Consider the following 19,074-nt stretch of genomic DNA (forward strand, 5'->3'; position numbering starts at 1 on the left):
AAGACCAGCTACAAGGGGCTCTAATTTGATTGGAACTGTGAAACACACACAGGGAAGAGGGGTTCACTGATAAATAAATAATAAGTGAACCCCTCTTCCCTGTGTGTGGCTAATGGACGGCTAATGGCCATCCATTAGCCGTCCATTAGCCAAAGCTATCTGGGCTTAATCCTTTCCCTTGTGCTGGTCCCCTGATCTAAACCTCCTGCCCATGTTTCCCCCAGTAGAGCAAACCACAGCTGGGGGCGGAGCTGGCCGCCTGAGCAATGGCGGGTTTCTTCTGAGGCTCTAAGCGGCGTTTGCCGGAAAAAGCAATTATCTCTCTTCTAATGGGCATAAATCTTTGAGCAAACGACAGAAAATGATTATAAAAGTCACAGGAGCTGGAAAAGCAGAGAGATTTGAAGAAGGGAGGTGAGATGATTGATATTTAATACAATGTCTGTGTAAACGGCAACACTATCGAAACCGAAAGTAACACTGACGCAGTTTAAAAAGAAGGAATTTATGCTTGCTGGACATTGATTTGTGTTATAACCTTTCATTCTTATCTCACATGGGAAAGATTGAAATGCTGGCTTTGTAAGGTGGAAGTTGTTGATTGGATTTATTGGCGTGGTGAGAAGGGGGGGAGAGAAGGTGGAAGAAGCTGCATTCGGCATTCGGTGAGGGAGATGTGGGAAGCTGAGAGGCTGCGAATGATTAAACTGATCCCCTCTAGTGAATGCTGTTGTGAACTGGATATTCCCCCCCCCCTCATGAAGAAGGAAAAAGTGTTTGATATATAACAGAGAAGCCAGCATAAGTTGCTAAGGAAGTGAGTTACACTCTAAGATTTATGCCCTACCCAGAAGAGTCCCATGCCTAACGTTAAAAGAAAGATCAAAAGTTGGGCAAAGCTCAATATACAAAAAAAGAAAAAGAAAAAAAAAAGAAAAAAAAGAAAAAAAAATAAGAAACCTTCAAATCATAAAAAAAGGAACTTTCAAATCATAATTTGGCATACCTCTCCCTCCTGGAAAGGACAGCCCCTGGAGTTGAGCAAGAGGAGGAAGATAAAGACCCAGTCCCTTTGGATACAATACCAAATAAAGAAAAAAATATGACTGAAGGAGGAGAAAGTGGTAGTAACCCTCCCTCGTTGATGGAGATCAGGCCCATTATAGCTGAAAATAACATTGTTATATTTTTAAAAAATGGATCAGCATATGAGTGAATTTAGACATCAATTGTGTATTTAGCGGATAAAATGGCGGAAAATTCGGATAAGATCAAAAAGATAGAGGCTAAAGCGGATTTGGACCAGAAGAAATAAGAGGCTTTTGAGAAATCAACTAATATACAATTTAAAGAATGGGTACTGTGATCGATTGCCTTGGAAGATTAATCTAGTAGATCTACTTTTTGAATAAAGCAGCTAAAGGAGTCGCAGGGAGAAGATCTTAGAGAAATCATCGTGAACTGGTTCAAGGAGCTGATGCCTGATATATCAATAGACGGATTGGATCCGGATCGAGTCCATCGTGTGGGGGGGCAAAACCACAAAGGGGCAAGAGACATTTTGGTGAAATTTGGTAATTATTATAAAAAAGAGCAAATTATGAAAGAATTGAGATTTAAGAATCAGATATAATATAAAGGCAAACCAGTGCAAATTTACAATGATCTTTCTCAACGTACATTAAATTGGAGACGTAGTCTTAAACCAATAACGGAAACATTAATGAAGAATAAAATTCCTTATGCATGGGGTTACCCGGTTTTTTTAAGATTTACATATGGGAGGAGGGAACATAGAGTAACCTCATTGGATCAAGGTAAAGATTTGCTGAAGAGGCTGGGTCTGGATGGGGAAGCAGATGGGGCTGGAGTGGGTGGGGGAGGGAATGAGGCTGGGACATCTGGAGAGTAAGAGAATTGTTAATTATGTTTGGAGATAATTGCAAATAAAAATGCTAATATAGAAACCTGCCGGCCAGGCACAGCACTGCCTCCCCCCTCCCCCTTTAAAGTAGATGGCTGGAGTACTAGACTCACGGGGATATGGGGGGGGGATTAGAGTGGGGGGGTGGGGAGGGGGGGAAGGTAGGGTAGGAGGGATTGGGGTAGGAGGGTGGGGGTTTTATGTATGGAGTTTGTGTTTTTATGTAAGCAAGTTTGAACTGCTGAGCACAAGGGATCGGAAGAGATTTCAAAAGGGTGATTATGGATAAAAAGATAAAGGTATCAACACTCAATGTTAAAGGTTTAGGGGCAGTCGTGAAAAGGAAGAGAATAGAACAAATGCTTAATAAAGAGGGATCAGATATTATAATGATCCAAGAGACACACCAAGGCTCCGAGAATTCGAATATGATAAAATTAAAGTGGCTAGCCTATTATGAAAAGTCATTAGGGACATCAAAAAAAAATGGAGTGGCCACTTTGATTTCAAAAAAAAGTGGGTTTACATTAGAAGAGGTAAAAAAGGATGATAAGGGTAGATATCTTATGTTAAAAGGTAAAATTGAGGGAAAGGTCTATACTTTGATTAATGTTTATGCCCCAAATGAGAGGCATAGAGAGTTTTTTATAAAGTTGTTTAAAGAAATAGAAGAATTTAAGGAGGGGTATGCTATATTAGCTGGGGATTTAATATGGTTATGGATAATAAAAGAGACAGGTCAAATCCCACTAATGCTGAAAAGAGGAACAATATGACTATATTGAATAAATTAGTAAAAGAAAATGATTATTTAGATTCGTGGCGCTTACTTAACGGGAATAGGCCTGGATTCTCATACTTTTCCCCAGTTCATCATACATACTCCAGGATAGATCATATATTTGTTTCAAAAGACTTTGCAACGAGGATTTGTAAAATGGAAATGGGGGTAATAAAAGTAACTGATCATGCCTTGTTAAGTTTAGAATTTACAGTTAAGAAAGATTATAAAGAGGCATATAGATGGAAGTTGAACACAAAGATATTGAAATACAATAAAATAGTAGATAAAATTCGGAAGGAACTGTCGGAGTCATGGGAAATTAATGAAAAAGGAGGAACAGCTGGGTCAGTCATTTGGGACACCATGAAGGCTGTAGCAAGAGGAATCTGTATTAGAGAAACATGTAGTTTAAAAAGACAACAACGTGCAGAACAGGAAAAGTTAGAGATAGAAATTAAAAACTTGGAGGAAAGATATTGGCGAAGTAAAGATAAATATAAATTAGTGGAAATACAAGCTAAGAAGAAACAATTAGAAAATTTAAATATAGAAGAGATTCAAAAGAATTTAATGTATATGAAAAGGGAATATTTTGAAAACAGTGATAAGAACTCGAGGTTGCTTGCCAAGCTCACACAAAAAGAAAAAGGGAGGAATGGGATAGAAACGTTGAAAGATAGCCGAGGGAATTATTGTCATGCAATGAAAGCTAAAATAAAAAATTTTCAGGAATTTTATCAGGAATTGTACAAGGGTAAAGAAATTCAACAAGAAAAGGTGGAGGAGTATATTGGAAGGTTTATAAAGAAGGAAATAAAATCAGAATATAAGGAGTTAATGGAGTCAGTAATAACTCAAAGAGAAGTTGAAGAGGTTATTGATAAGTTAAAAGTGGGTAAATCACCAGGAGCAGATGGTTTGGGTCCAGAATATTATAAGGTCTTCAAAGATTGTTTAGTTCCAAAATTAATGGAACTTTATAATAGGATATTATCAGGAGAGAAGATACCCGAATCATGGGAACATTCAGTGATAATTCTGATCCCAAAACCAGATAAAGATTTGACTAATCCCGATTCTTATAGACCTATTTCTTTAATAAATCAGGATGCTAAAATTTTTACATCTATTATGGCCAAACGACTAAATAAATTTTTGGCAGAATATATAGGAGCAGATCAATGTGGGTTTGTGGTAGGAAGACATATGCATAATTTAGTGGGTAGAGTTTTAAATGTAATAAATGTAATAAAAAAAGCAAATATTAAGGCAGGTATTATGGCATTAGATATTTTTAAAGCTTTTGATTGTGTGAGCTGGCAGGCACTAAAGAGTATTATAGATAAATTGGGATTTGGAAATAAATTTAAAAATGTAATAGAACAGCTATATTCCCAAAATACGGCGGTAGTGGTGGTAAATGACGGACTCACTGAAAAGATACGACTAGCCAGAGGAACAAGACAAGGATGTCCGCTCTCGCCGGTCCTTTTTGTAATGGTTATGGAAGTTTTGGCGAAGGCACTAAGGGAGGATAAAGAATTAGAAGGAATTGGAGAGGTAAGGGAAATAAAGCTAAACATGTTTGCAGATGATACTTTATTGACCATTAAGAATCCATTAAGAAAATTAGAAAGAATTAAATATCAGTTGAGGGAATTTGAGGAAATTACAGGGTTAAAAATAAATTGGTCTAAATCAGAGATGATGTTGTTTAACTATACTAAGAAGGAAGAAAAGGATTGGGAATTTAAGGGAATGGAATTGAAAGTTAAGAACGAGATTAAATATTTGGGAATTAAAATTACAAAAAATCTAGAGAATTTAGAAAGGGAAAATTTAACGAGGTTAAAGAAGGAGGTACTAGAGAAATTGGAAAAATATAAAAGATTAAATTTATCTTGGTTTGGGAGAATAGCTTTGATAAAAATGAAGATATTAGCTAAAATTAATTTTGTATTTAGGATGTTACCTATAAAAATATCAGAAACCGAGATAAAAAGTTGGCAAAATATTATTAATAAATATTGTAATGGAGAAAAGAGAGCAAGAGTGAATAAAAATAATTGGTACCTAAGCCAAAAAAAGGGGGGAATGGGTCTCCCAAACATAAAATTATACTACGTAGCAAATAGATTAAGACATGTTGTAGAAGCAATTATGGGAGTAGGAGATTTATATTGGATGGAAGAAAAAATCATAAGTAAGGTAGAGATGAATCTGGAGAATGTTTTTTTTAAAGATGGAGGAAGAAAGTGGGTTGGAAGTATAGATAATCCACTCCTGAGGACTCAATGGGAAATTTGGAGTAAATTTAAAGGGAAGCTGCTTCCGAGCAACTCTCCCTTAGCACCGATAATAATGTTAAAGAATTTCCCAGAGGATCTAAAGGGTAGATTATGTAAAATATTAAAAGAGAAAAATAAAATAAAATTAAAGGATTGGGTAAGAGATATTAAAACAAGAGAAGATATGGAAAATTTGTTAAAGGAGAAGAAGCTATCTTGGCTAGAATATGGTCAATTAGAACAATGGAATAAAAAGTGGATTAAAGATAATAGAATGTGCAGAAAGATGACGAGGTTTGAAGAATTAGTAGTAAGTAAGGAGAAAGGAAAAGGAAGTAGTATAGTTTCAAAAGGATTAATGAGTGAAATATATAAAATATTGTTAGAGAAGGAGTTTAGAGAGAATACAGAGAAAATGATTTGGGAATCAGATTTGAAGATACAAATAGGGCGACAGAGCTGGGAGGGACTATGGAAACAAAGAGTGTTGAGAAGTTTATCAGTAAGAATAAAGGAGAATTATTTTAAAATTTTATGGAGGTGGTACCTAACCCCGGTTAGATTGAATAAGATAAGTGATCAACATTCAGCAAATTGTTGGAGAGGATGTGGGGAAAAAGGAACGTATTTACATATGTGGTGGCAATGCAAATATGTACAAAGATTATGGAAGATGGTGTTTTCAGAAATTGAAGAAATAGTGGGAATGAAAATAGAACAAACACCAAAAATAGCATTGCTGTCACTATTTGAAGATATAAAGTGTGGAAAAGGAACTATAGAGCTGATATCGAGTTTGTTGGTTGCAGCACGATTGATGATAGCTAGGAACTGGAAGATCCAAGGGGAATATTCTATTGAGGAATGGTATAAAGTAGTATGGGACATAGCCATTAATGATAAACTGACATGCAATATTAAGTGGAGAAAAGGCGTAACTAAAATAAATGAGTTCGAAGGAATCTGGAAACAGTTCCTAGTGTTTGTGTTTACTAAGGGAAGTGGGAAACCACCAGCAGAAGAAATGATTAGATTTTGGACTCAAGAATGATCCCGAGGTGGGGGGTGCACTTTTATGTTAAGAATGAAGATGTTGTAGTGTGATAAGGCATATGTAATAGTTTTTGATATTTGTACTCAACAATTATTCAATATGTATGCAGCAGATATTTGATGTATTTTTTTTTCTTATTGTGTTAGTTTCAGTTATATTTTGGAAATGTTTATCTATGTTTATATAGTGTTGAAAATGAATAAAAATTATTATTATAAAAAAAAAAAAAGAGCAAACCACAGCTGTGACTGGCATGTATGTATTTGTTTAGATTTAAGTGCTTGAAAACACCACAGGAGAAATGGTTATAAAACACACTCAACCCTCCTGTACCACTACTGATTTGAAGAGCCCTCTGTTGCTACCTAACTCAAAAGCAAAATACTGGGAGACGTGATCATGCATTTTCTGTGTATTTTGTCCCTGGTTTAGGTTCGCAAGTCTTAAGATTTTCTGGAAAGCACTGAAGTGACACTCCTTCAGCCATAGCCCAATTTCTTTGATCCATATGACGTTCTTCATGCTGCTTCACAATACTGTCAACTTAGATTCGATAAATATGGGCAGTTTTAAGACTCATACTTTTTATACAGCAGCATTAGAAAGCCTTTAAAAGACTCAGGTTCCTTTGCTGCTACTAAGTTAAAAAAAGTTCTTTATTACAACACCTAGATTCAAAAGATGATCTTCATATTGTTTTCCAATACGATAATCATAATTCAAAGAACCAATAGCTGAAAAACATGACCACTGAACCAAGAAGCAAATGATCTGGAAAATATTCAGAGTCCAGTAGGGCCTACAAGGAGGATACTGGTACCGATTAACAGCCGAGTCCAAACACTGGCTCAGTTCAGACGTTTCTCCACACAGTGGGAAAACTTCACTCAACGGTTGAGTTAGTAGGGGGTATTCCCCACACAACATGTTCTAAGTCCACCACTGTGTGACTGTGGGCTACTGTGTAGTTGAGTAAAAGACAACACGATGTTTGATTCACAGTGTCTACTCCCTCACTCCTCCCCCAGTCCTTCTGATGGTATCCCATCAGCCATGGCTGTAAACAAACAATCCCGGTGGTTCTCCTAGAGGGGCACTCACTCCTTTCACTGTTCTTGCCAGGGAACTCTATAGCCAGTGAGAAAAGTCCACTCAACAGAATGAGGAACTCCACGGAGCCTTCCACACAATGCACAACACAACAGTTGTGCAGGAACTCTCCTCTGCACAGCATGGATATTCTACATGGAGCGTTTTCTAAAAAAAACCAACACTCCACCGTGGGGTGTTTTCCCTCCAGACAACACATTTCTCAACAGTGGTGTAAAAATTACACTGTGGAGTTCTAAAACCACCACTGAGAAGTGTGTTGTCTGAACTGAGCCTTTAATAAATGCAGCGTTTTGAATAGTTCTTTTCTTGATTTTTGAAAGTTTTAGAGGAAAGAGGCAAAGATAACTAGCTAAGGTTGGATCCAGAGTGTCCCACAAATGGAACAGCTCCTTCTGTTCCCAGAAGGGACTGAGTTCCAGTGCAGGTTTCCACTGAAGGAAGATGGGGAAGGATTTTTTTTTGCCAATTCCCTCTGTACCATCTTCCACAGTGTTCAAGAGTCCCCACACACTCTGGTACAGCTTATTAGGAGACACAGGGACCGGTGGGAGGAGGAGGAATGGGTAGAGATCTGGAAACATCTCGTGAGTGGAACTCTAGATCCAACCCAAAAGTTATGAAATATTCATACGTACCTGAGATTAAGAGTTTCTAGACTTTCAAGTTGGCAAGCAATGTCTACCACTTCTTTCCAAGAGGACAAAAGATTTTTTGACAAATCTATTCGCCTGATATCTAAACATATGCATTAAGAAAAATGTATCCACATTTTGTAACCTTGAGTTCAAGAAGTAGGAGCTTGCATCTTGCTGCTTTTAGAACCAACATTTAAACAAGGTGTTAGTATAGCCTGTCACATCCAGAGAAAAAGTATTGCTTAAGATAAATGCATGGCTCTCTCCCAGTATCTTGGCCAGAAAGTAAGTGCAAATAATTTAGACTATCTGTTTTAATTCTATCATTTCTGAATATAGCTATGAAATTCTTGCATGCTTCCCACTTCAGGTGGTTTTAGATGTGAAAATTAGTATTATGGAGGGGTGTCCCCCTAGAACTTTATCGCTGCAAATGATACAACTTCATGTTAGATTTTATACAAACCTCCATTTATACAGTTTTCCATATTATTATTCTAATCATTTAAACTTACCTTACCACTTATTTGTTTTCTTGACAAAACCTCTAATAAATTATATGGTTGCACCTTACTCTACACTTTATTATTCTAGTGCATAACGAAAATATGCAATTTTCAATAAAACTTTTATTTTCTTGTCTACCCACTTTAATTCTAATGTTTGTGAGTTTTAACATAAATATTAATTCCCAAACCCTCAACATACATCCCCTTATTAGTGGAACATCCCTTTATTTCCAATTATAGTCCAATTATAGTTTTAATGTTGTAAACTGCCCAGAGAGCTTCGGCTGTGGGGCGGTATATAAATGTAATAAAATAAATAAATAAATACAATTCTAGCAACTATTAACAAACTGCCAATCATTTTCCAATTTCCTGGAGTCACTTCATCCTTCACATATCCAAACAAAACAATACATAGAATAAAGGTAATGTCATGCCCTTTTCCAATAGATTAGGGCCTTTTTGGCCCCAGGTTGCATTAGGTGTATGCTGGGGTGGCAGGCGCCATACAGGCATGCATGCACATAAGACACACACACACACACACACACACACACACACACACACACACACACACGTCTCCCCTCCCTCCCTCCCACCCCCACCCCCACCCCCACCCCTTCTACTCAGAGAGCTTTTTCAGAAGCCTGGCACCTGTGTTGATCAGATAAAATCAACACTGGTCCAGAAAACCAGTTTCTTAAACCACTTAGCCATCCAGGAATGTTTGCTCTGAGCTCTTCTCCCTCCTGTAATCCAATCTCTTGCTGAAGGAACCTGATATCCCAGTTATATAACCCTGATATAACTGTTTCCTTTAAGGAAAAACCCAGAGGTAGGCCACTTCCTACCTTGCTTTGCTCCCCCACCCCAGCCACCCAGCCGGTGTTTTTTCCTTTTTAAGGTTGCAAAAATTAAGACTGCAATCTGAGGAGCTCTAATTTGGAAATGCATTCCGTTGAACTCAATGGGATTTACTTACTGAGTAAACATGCAAAAGAGTTGACTGAAGTCTTATGTAACGTTCTACTTTGTTGTTCAGTAACAAGAGAAGCAAATCCCAATCCCTGTTGTCAGAGGGGGAGTTGTCCCCACTTCAAACAACCAATAAACGGTAGGAGGTACAAAGATCTCGGGGGTGGGGATAACAACATGTGTGAGTGAACCTCAACAGATCTCCACAACGCGCCTACAGCAGAGGTGTAAGTTTACAAGTTTTCATATGCTATATAAGCACTATATAACCAAAATGGGATAATTCGAGGGTAAACCAGAACAAAAGTGTACGCGGGATGAACCTCTATATTGTCTATACACTCTCTGTAAATGGATTGGACTTTAATTTACCTTCAGCCTCTTTTTTTAAAATACCAAAGTATATTTTTCTAAAGGAATGTCTATCTCATGTTGCTCCAATATTAGCTTTCTATCCTGCACACACCGAGTATTAATATGCAATAATATAATTGCATAATAATATTTTTTAGTGGGAGCAAATACCAATCCTCAAATTGTTATTTAAAGTGCTTTACCTGCTATGGGTTATTTTTTCTTACCAAGTAAAAAATAAATAAATCAGAAAATAACTTCTGCCAAGAAACCAACAAAGGGAAATTTAAAAGGACATTCATATTTAAGACTGAAATTTTCCCCAGCTATTAAGTTCCCAAATCTGACCACCTGTCTAAATAGCTTTTCAATTTGCTTAATAAATATTCATGATTTGCTTTTACTAGGTCTTTTACTAGGTCCTCCGTTGTAGGTATTATTTTGATTTCTAGACATCTAACATGTAACTCCTTCCAGGGCATCAAGTATTTCTCAGAAACTTGGTCTCCAACCTTTCCCCCCTTCCTAAATTAAAGCCCATCCACTCTGACTTTTGATAAATTGACCTCATATTCTGAGACTATACCAAATTTCCTTAATAAAGGAAGTGCCTTAGTAACTTCCATAACAGATTTGTTTTTTAAGAAACAGAGCAAATCAAATAAAACCCACCTCTAAACATGAGTGTTTTCCAGGGATTTCAAATATGAGCCCCAAAGTGATGCTAACTAGGCTCAATCAACATTGCACTCCATCCCAAGTGCAAAAAGTACTTTGGCCAAGCAGTAGGGACAGCTTCATCATCTTTTACTTTCAGGACTGCCAAGTGGAAGGAGAAACTGGCATCAATTACACTAAATAAATAAATAAAACCTTTCAGGCCCCTTGACCTTCATACATGGGAATACAGTATCTTATTGGGGGTTTGTTGCATGTGCTACTTGAGCATTAGAACTGACCGAGGCAGCTTCATTGTTACAGTCTCACATGGGGACTGCTGAAAACCAATTCTGCTGTACTCTATCCTCTCCATGTTTACCCAGAAGTAGGTCCTATCGGATTCAATGGGGCTTACTCTCAAGTAAGTGGGTACAGGATTGCTGCCTTAGTTGGTTAAGATGTATCACAAATTTAAATACCGCAATGACATTCATGAAGCTGTATTAAATGCTTGGGATAAATTTAGCAAGGATCTTGCACTTTTCTTTTCTCCTTTGTCCGCAATAATTCAGAATGCTAAGTGGTAATTTTAGCTGCTGAAAAGAAAAAGCTAATCAATGTTGTGGGCTTAGGTTACACTACTGGGTTAGATGGATAAACAGTCTGACTTGGCATAAGGAAGTTTCCTGTGTTCTTAACCAAATGCAGTGCTTGTGATCAACACTATGACTGGTTACCACATAACACTAACCAATTGTTGATTTAACCCATGGTTTGTTGCCTTTCCAAGGTTTGTCTGGCAGATGATCAAACAAATTATGGTTTGTTTTCTCAATCCCTGGGTTGTTTCTTGCCCTCTTTCTCCCTCCGTGTATCCCAACAGCCTTTGTGGCACTATAGTACCGGCATGTAGAGTGGGTGGTTGTTGTTTTGTTAATCACTTTTGCTTCTGTAGCCTGGTAAAACAACTCATAAACAGGCCACACTTGTGGGTTCACATGTAATGACCCATGGTTTAAACAACCCAGGGTTCACAATGCACCAACAAACCATGTGTTCCCTTTCTGGATTGTTCAAGGTTAACAAACCATGATTTGTTAGTGTGACTGGGTTTGCATATCGTAACAACCTAGAATCAACAATCCATTCCATGGGTTAACCTTATGTGTGAACCCAACCTATGCAACAGATAGGGCTTTCAGGATATAATTCAAACATAAAAAGCACTTGTAAGAATTAATGTCACCTAAGTTTTGGGATTTATAAAGGATACTGGGGCATGTTCTTCCGATTTCACCTTCTTGACCAGCAAGACTTACTGCACATTCGTCTACCGAGATGGTGCTTAAAGTATTTAACTGCCTACAACAAAAAGTGACTCATTAGGATAAAGCATAAAATAATGAAACGGATACACAGATATGAAAGTATAGAAATTTTAAAAAGTAATAAAATATAATTTTTTGGGGAAGAATATATCTAGATGGACTTTTGAAGAACTAAAATTATCATTTTGAGGAGTTTCCATAGTCACCTTTATGCTGTTCTTATTGGGATCATATAAAAACAAACTCAAAACAGCACAATACTGCAAGAATAGTGTGCAACATGCTAAAAAACCCCAAAAAAAATCTAATGCAAGTGGTGCAGGGGAATAGAAGCAGGAAAGAGTATAAAGTTACCCAGGGAGCCATAATGGCTAGACAAACATGTCTGCCTCAACTCATGTTCCTAGAATTTTAATAACTGGAAGTAGAATTCCATTTCTGCATATCAAAAGTTAGTGTGCTGTTGTTTTTAAATAAAGACTTCCCGCAGGGCTTAAAAGACTCCATTATTACATAGCATTGGTCTTTTATTTTCAAGCTTCCTTACGCAGCTGATAAAAAAATTAAGCTACCCAATATTGCATACCAATATGTCTACTATTTTTTTAAAGTTAAAACAATTACAGAAATGTCATTAGCAGTGAGTTTAATTAAATACACAATTCTGGGCCAAAAAGTGCAGAAAAATCTAGATCGAAATACATAAGGGGCTTGATAACAGTGAGCCCTGTGATAATGATCAGACATTCCATATCATCAAAGAAGGGCTGCTCAGGCCAACACCTTTCTAACTGCATTGGGTGACTAGAACCAGAGTGAAACTGAATAATGGGAGTTCAGGATAGACAATGGAAGTACTTCTTCACACAGCACAAAGCTTTGAAAAAACATATTTATTTTTAACTTCACTTAACCATGGGTTAAAGAAGCCATGGTGGCTTGCTTAAGCTGCAGCATATGTCAGGCGCCATTTGCTAACCATCTGCCCAGGCGCAGCTTTTCATGTCATCTGAACCCAGGCAGCATGGCTTCTTGGAGGGGGGAACAACCCACAAATATCAGTTTTCATACTATGCCAGATAGGATAATTCTTCTGTATGATTTAATTTAAAAAAAGTTATGTATTTTCTTCCAGAGTGTTTACTGTGGACTTGTAATTATATTTGGTTTAGTCCCTATGTATACTTTGTCTGTTTCTCAAATAACGGGAGTGCTGTGACTAAATGTGCGTTGTTTGATGCTGCAATATGGGGGTGTAGAACTGTTTAAGGATGGAGGGCAACACTACTCCCCACTAGGTGCACGGTGGCTGGATATCAGGGGGCATGGCCTTGCCTCACCCCTAATAATATGTCAGTGGGTGTGCTCCACCCCCTTACATCTTTCCCATTTTTCTTTTTTTCCTTGCTGGGAAGAGGCACAGAACTGTAATAATATAAGTGATACACTGATATAATATACATTAATATAAGCGATACATTGAGATAAATTCACCCCTAAGAAAATTTAAACACATTACTATTGTAAGTATATAATAGATTACATATTGGTTTCTGAGCAAATGGATCATCCAAATAGGCTCTATCGCAGTGTGTGTGTGGGGGTCCATCCTACTCCAGCCTGTGCAGCCTCTTGAGGTTCCTCTAGGAGGTGGGTCTTAGGCCCCAAGCCCCATCATCCCCTGGAGGAATTCTCTCAGACAGCATCCCTTTGCTATCTCGTATCTGAGACTGGAGATAACAGCGGTTGACAGCATGCAGCAGCAGGGGAATCCCCACTGATATCTCTAATCTCAAAACAGAAGATAAATACACGTTTTCATTTGAAATACAGACAAATCTTGAGACTACATGATTTTGCAAAATATTGGCTAAAATTCTGTGCAAATTTACTGAAGAGAAAGCCACATTGAACTTAGTGTGACTTTTGAGCTTTGCCAGATCTAATTTCCTTCTCTATGTGCACAAGACTTGCTGTGGCAGCAGAAAATCCTACATGTACAACAAAAGCACAGAAACTGCAATAAATGTGATCAGAGCCAGAAATATATTCAATGTTCTGAGGCTGCTCATTTGCAAAGGTAGTATACTTGCTTTTGTTTTTCTTTAATAGAATCAAACCCAACAGTTTCCACGACCTTCTTTGTAACGACTAGTAACACTTCTGTTCCTTGCTCACTATCTTGATCATCTCCATTTGATCCATACTTCTCTTTGACAGCAGAAAGGAAGTCTACTCCAAAATTTGCTTTGTTTGGACGGATAAAGGATCCCCCCATGGGGTGCCTGGAAGGAAAACAATACAGAGAATAGAACAAACTTAGACCCCTCTCCTAAAAAAATGTTTCTGTTCTTGAAACTTCTATAATATTTTTGTACCAAAATTATGTATGTCACTTTAAGCTTCTGGTAAGAAGGGTAAGTAAAACCATAATAAGTACTATGCTGTGGAGTGCTGAGTTTCACATACTTCCTCAATGATATCTACAAGGTGTCAATATAACTATCTCCATATTATAGGGGTGTGTGTGTGTGTGTGTGTACGCACACATGTGAAGGTTGTCTATAGCTGCTGAGTTCATGGTGAATTCAGCAGTTATAGATGTGAACTAGAATAAGTAGATAAAACACACAAAAAACATGGGAAGTCAGAGGAGTAATAACTCAATTTCCCAGATGAAACAGGGTGGGTTTTAAGAATGAACTGGGCAGGCGCTTAACCCACAGCCTATTGCGCTTTTCTGCAGGATTTGAATTAAGCACCCACTTCCTAGAATTGGGAGTGAGTGGGTAATTGTGATCTCTCTGCTTCCCTGCAGGATGAGAGCTACCTATGTCTTTTTCAGATGGTGGCAGAAGTTAGCCTCCATTTTCCCCCTGACCCTCCTGTCTTTCCAAGAGTTGGGCAATACCATATGAATTATTCTTATTCAGAGACAATGAGATACTGCGTTAGGTCAACCCTTCCCCGTGTAGATTCACAGACCTATCACTCAGTGTGGCTGCCCCATCTTTTTGGCCCCAAGTGCTGCGTCTGGTACCAGCTGAGGGGCTGTGCATGTACACACCCACACACAGCATGCAGAGATAGGAAGCCTTAAATCTCTTAGCCCTGTAGCTGAATTTAGGGATTGCTGGAAGGTGGTAGAAGTGAAAGCCTCTGGTGTCCCACAATGACTACCACCAAGTTCACTGACTCTTTGCCACTACGAATGATGGGAAAGCAGCAATCCTGGAAAGGAATCACTGTGTTTGGGAAAGGCTTTTACCTCTCCCATCTACCAGAGAGATCACTGTTCCAGAATTGCTAACAGCAGTGTGGAAAAGTGTTTTTTGCTCTGCTGCTCGTGTGGGCTGTGAGTAAAAGTGGGTAGGGTCCCACCAGCTTTGCAGACTGCACTGGGAGTGGCTGAGGATTATGCTCCCCTTTCTTAGAATCAGAACACCTGAATTACTAAATCAAGGAATTGTTCAATTTGCCACACAAATACCACACAGAGATTGAGAAGTACTGCAATGAGATATAATTATGCCCACCCACGACCTGCCCCCATTCATCTATTTGCTCAAAAGGTACTGGGTATTTCAAGATTAGCTCACCTGCATTTGAAATACTGTATTCCTTCATGACTTCCATTATGTTTTCCTCTGTGATGGTCATCCCATTCCACTCCAAGCCAAATTCCTAATGCAATTATAAACACTGCTTTACAAACACAAGATTTGAAATGGGGAAAAATCTGCTAATATCATTTGCACCTATTATATGAAGAAATAAAACTGCCACAAGTTACTAAGCCTGCAACTCCTTTCAAGCCTTGCTGTCAGAACATTGCAGTTTTATTCTATTGTGGAAGGAGGGAAAAATCTTTAAGACTGGAGCAATAATCTCTAGTAACTCAGAGCATGCCAGAACATGGTCTGAAGGCACCTGATGAATCCACTTTGCTGATATAAATGAAATGAAATATTTCTGCATAAAATTTAGTCATTAGCAGCTTTTCTTATACATCTTCATTATATGGAGCTGCTCTCAGTACAGGTAAATGAAAAATCTTTCTTACACAAGAGCTGTGAATCTATATTACAATGTTTGGAGCTCTTACCCTTACATGGTGATTAAATGTTCACTTAAAATTCTAAAATCCAGCCATTCTATGAAGATTTCAAAGTTTTGCATTGTGTGACAAGTAATAAATTTTATGCACTGATGCATTAGCTCATCCTTTCCCAACATGGTACCCTCCAGATGTGCTGGACTGGCCATGTGGCTGAGTATATGGTATAAGATGTAGTCCAACTTCCAGCATAACCACTGGAGATATGGTAGAAGTTGTAGTCCAACACATCTGGGGAGAACCAGGTTGGGGAAGACTGTATTAGCCCTAAGTAAGAAAAAAGTGCTCTATAACCTTGAATAGGGTAAAAGATCTTGGCCCAAGATTGGACTTTTGATGAGCTGAAGCTACTTCTCAGTCCTCTCTGTACTCAAAGTTGATTAACCTACATGTTCCTGTTATAGCTATTTTCTAACAATACAAGTTGCACAACATGCATCTAAATTTTACAATGTTACACTGTTAAAGCAAATAAAAGCTACACATGTCACAGTATTGAGAAATATGCATTTTTGTGAAATTATTCTTGTGGAAGAATAGTTCCTTCACAAAAAGTGGGTTTTTTTCCTGTACACTTTAAGGATTTACCCCAAGACATAAATCTACCCAGAAAAAGTGCTCCATCTACACTGGTTGTTCTCTATCTGCACTGGCTGTTCCAAAATTAGGACATAGTTTTAGCATGAAGTAACAGCTTTATTCAGTTTCTGCAACCCTCCCAGTGTTTAGGGGTACACAAAAAGCCCTCTGAGTTTGTGCTTTTCATTTCAAAGCTGACACAAACTTAGTATAAATGCTAATGCTAAATTCCAAGACTAAATTAAAAAATGGTAGTGACCAAGGAGTACAACTGTCACACTTCTACAGCTAATCAGTCTATTACATGAGCAGCAAAACTGATTCTGTAGAAAGTTAAATGCTTTCCAGAGTATTTCTAATTATTATATTTGTATAAATGCAACCTACTAAGATTTTCAATTATGTTTTCCCAAAAATTAGAAGTCAAGCTCAGACCACTTATAATAAATCAGACACAAACATCTACATTTTCTTTTGTAGTGCATTCCATTTTAAGCACCGGGAACAACTACTTGTCTTAGGCTGCAGTGCTAAAGCTTAGAAAATGGGACTTCCTTCTGAGTAAATATGCACAATATTGTACTACTAGTTCACTTACAGCTACTAAATAAGAGTGACAATTACTTTCTCCTCAATTAGTTAACTGCTGTAGAAACACAGCATCACTATCAGTGTTTGCCTGGTCTGATTATGAATCTTGGCCTATTGGGGATATGTTTCCATTTAGAGCAAAAACAACCAAAAGGCTTGCAGATTTTTTTCCAAAAGAATATCAGAACGATACACAACCCTATCATCAAGTTTGAAGGGGGCATGCCAGCAAAGTTAGGCATGAACTTCTTAAGATGTTTGTGACAAAGGCAAACTTTCCTCAATTGCCACTGCAAATTACACAACTGCATAACCAAGCAAGAAAAACATTTTGTAACAGGCATCCAAATCTGAGTCTGAAATGTAAAGAGAGAATTACTCCTTAGAAAGCAAAAAGCCAGCAAGAAAGTTGGGCAACTGTCTGTATTTAAGCTTAGAAAGCAGTGCAAGAAGGATTTCTTGCTTTGCTACTTCCTTTGACTTGCCATTCAATGATGGTATGTGATGAAGTAAAAAATATTCTTTCTACCTGTCGTGGGAGGAACACTGCCAACATAAAGCACAGTTCCAAAATCTCCATTAGAGAGGATTCTTCTACCAACTGCCTCAGGAGGAATGCTGTTAGTCATCAAGAGAAAATGGTACTTCAAGACACTTCTTTAAAGATCTAGGGAATACAAAAAGGGTTTTGATAAACTACCATATCAACATGTATGAGTTACAGATAAACTTAATCTCTATGTTTGGGATAAATTTTCTAACCCATCTTTCCTAGGGAATTCAAGATGTCCCCCCTCCCTCTCTCTTGGTGTGTGTGTGAGTGTGTGTGTGTGTGAGGGGGGGGTTAAAGAGAATCAGAGTGCTTGCCTGCTTTTGCCACTGGCTCTGTCTGCCATCAAAGCTGCCCTGCCCTTCATCTCACCGGTCACCACTGACTCCACACTAAGTAGCCATAGTTTTAGGAATTGGCAATCACCCAGCACTATCTGGATAAGTGTTGCAATATTTTTATTTATGACATCAGAAATGCTGTTAAGAACATATGTAGTTGGGCAACCTGCTGCCTAACAAATGTTTTGAACTACAACTCTCACAATCCCTGACCATTAGCCATGCAGTTGTAAGTTGTAGTCCAACTGAAAGTTGTAGTCCAAAACATCTGGAGGGCACTATAATGCCTATCCCTAACATACCAAAAACAAACAATTAATAATTGTGTTCAGTCCCCAAGTATTTTTGAGGTGGCAGATCAATGGCTCATGTTTTAAAAAAGTTACATCATAAATGGATTTGAACACAGCTTGGGAGGACAGGCAGATGTGAATACACACAAACAAGCCCTAGAGCAGTTTTCCCCAGCCAGCAACTCCCATCATTCCCAACCAGCATGGCCATTTGCTGGCTGGGAATGTTGAGAGTTGAAGTCCAACACATCTGGAGGGCACAAGATAGGGGAAGGCTACCCTACAGCAAGGGTGCACAGTAGGTAACTCTCCAGATGTTTTGAATTGCAATTTCCAGAAGCCCCTGCTAATGGACACAGCTAATGGTCAGGAATGTTGGCAGTTCAAGTGTAAAACATCTGGAGAGCAACTTCCTCCCCTCCCCTCCCCTCGCCCTAGAGGACAACAGCCCCTCCTTGAACACAAGAACCGTCCCTTTAGCTCCCACACAGCCGCACTCAACTCCACCAGGCACAGGGAGGATACGCGAAGATGACGAGCAGCACAGGCAATGGCTCCAGCTGCTTCTCGGGCAATTATGGGCGCCTCCTGAAAGGCAGATAGCCCAAAGGTCCCCTTGTCAAGCATAAAGCTCGGGAGTGTCGGCCCCAACCTACCGTGGCCTCCCGCCCGGTTCTTCAGCGGTCCAATCCCAGCCTTCTCCAGGGCTCTCAGGCGCCCCTTGGCTCGTCTCAACCCAGCAACGGTAGCCACAAAGCCCCACCCCCTTCCGGCTCAATCGCCACCTTCACCTGATGGGGGGGGGGAAATGCGCCACTGGGGCCTCTTGGCGCAAGCGCGAGCTCCTCCTACAGCCGTTTTAATAAGCTCGCTTCAGCTCTCTTCCCCTCCATTTTCTCATTCGCCTCTCTGCCTCGCGATGCATCTTGGGAACTGTAGTGCAGATGAGGAAGAAATCCCTTCGCAGGCTCCGGCAAAG

At 38.8% G+C, this 19,074-nt stretch overlaps 1 protein-coding gene across 1 annotated transcript in view; it reads right to left on the bottom strand.

The window, feature by feature from the left end:
• The window catches only part of TBCE (tubulin folding cofactor E), a 35,858-nt gene extending 16,991 nt beyond the window's left edge, over positions 1 to 18,867 (bottom strand). The window contains exons 1-6 of the mRNA XM_063124357.1: positions 18,752 to 18,867; positions 17,441 to 17,578; positions 15,224 to 15,308; positions 13,714 to 13,909; positions 11,570 to 11,654; positions 7,799 to 7,898 (exon numbers count right to left, since the gene is read on the bottom strand). Of these exons, the coding sequence (XP_062980427.1) occupies positions 7,799 to 7,898; positions 11,570 to 11,654; positions 13,714 to 13,909; positions 15,224 to 15,308; positions 17,441 to 17,540 (566 nt within the window). The 5' untranslated portion in view covers positions 17,541 to 17,578; positions 18,752 to 18,867. The remainder of the gene's footprint in view (positions 1 to 7,798; positions 7,899 to 11,569; positions 11,655 to 13,713; positions 13,910 to 15,223; positions 15,309 to 17,440; positions 17,579 to 18,751) is intronic.
• Positions 18,868 to 19,074: the final 207 nt, after the last annotated feature.

This window comes from Elgaria multicarinata, chromosome 4 (genome assembly GCF_023053635.1).
Source record: "Elgaria multicarinata webbii isolate HBS135686 ecotype San Diego chromosome 4, rElgMul1.1.pri, whole genome shotgun sequence".
In the NCBI taxonomy this organism is placed as follows: Eukaryota; Metazoa; Chordata; class Lepidosauria; order Squamata; family Anguidae; genus Elgaria; species Elgaria multicarinata.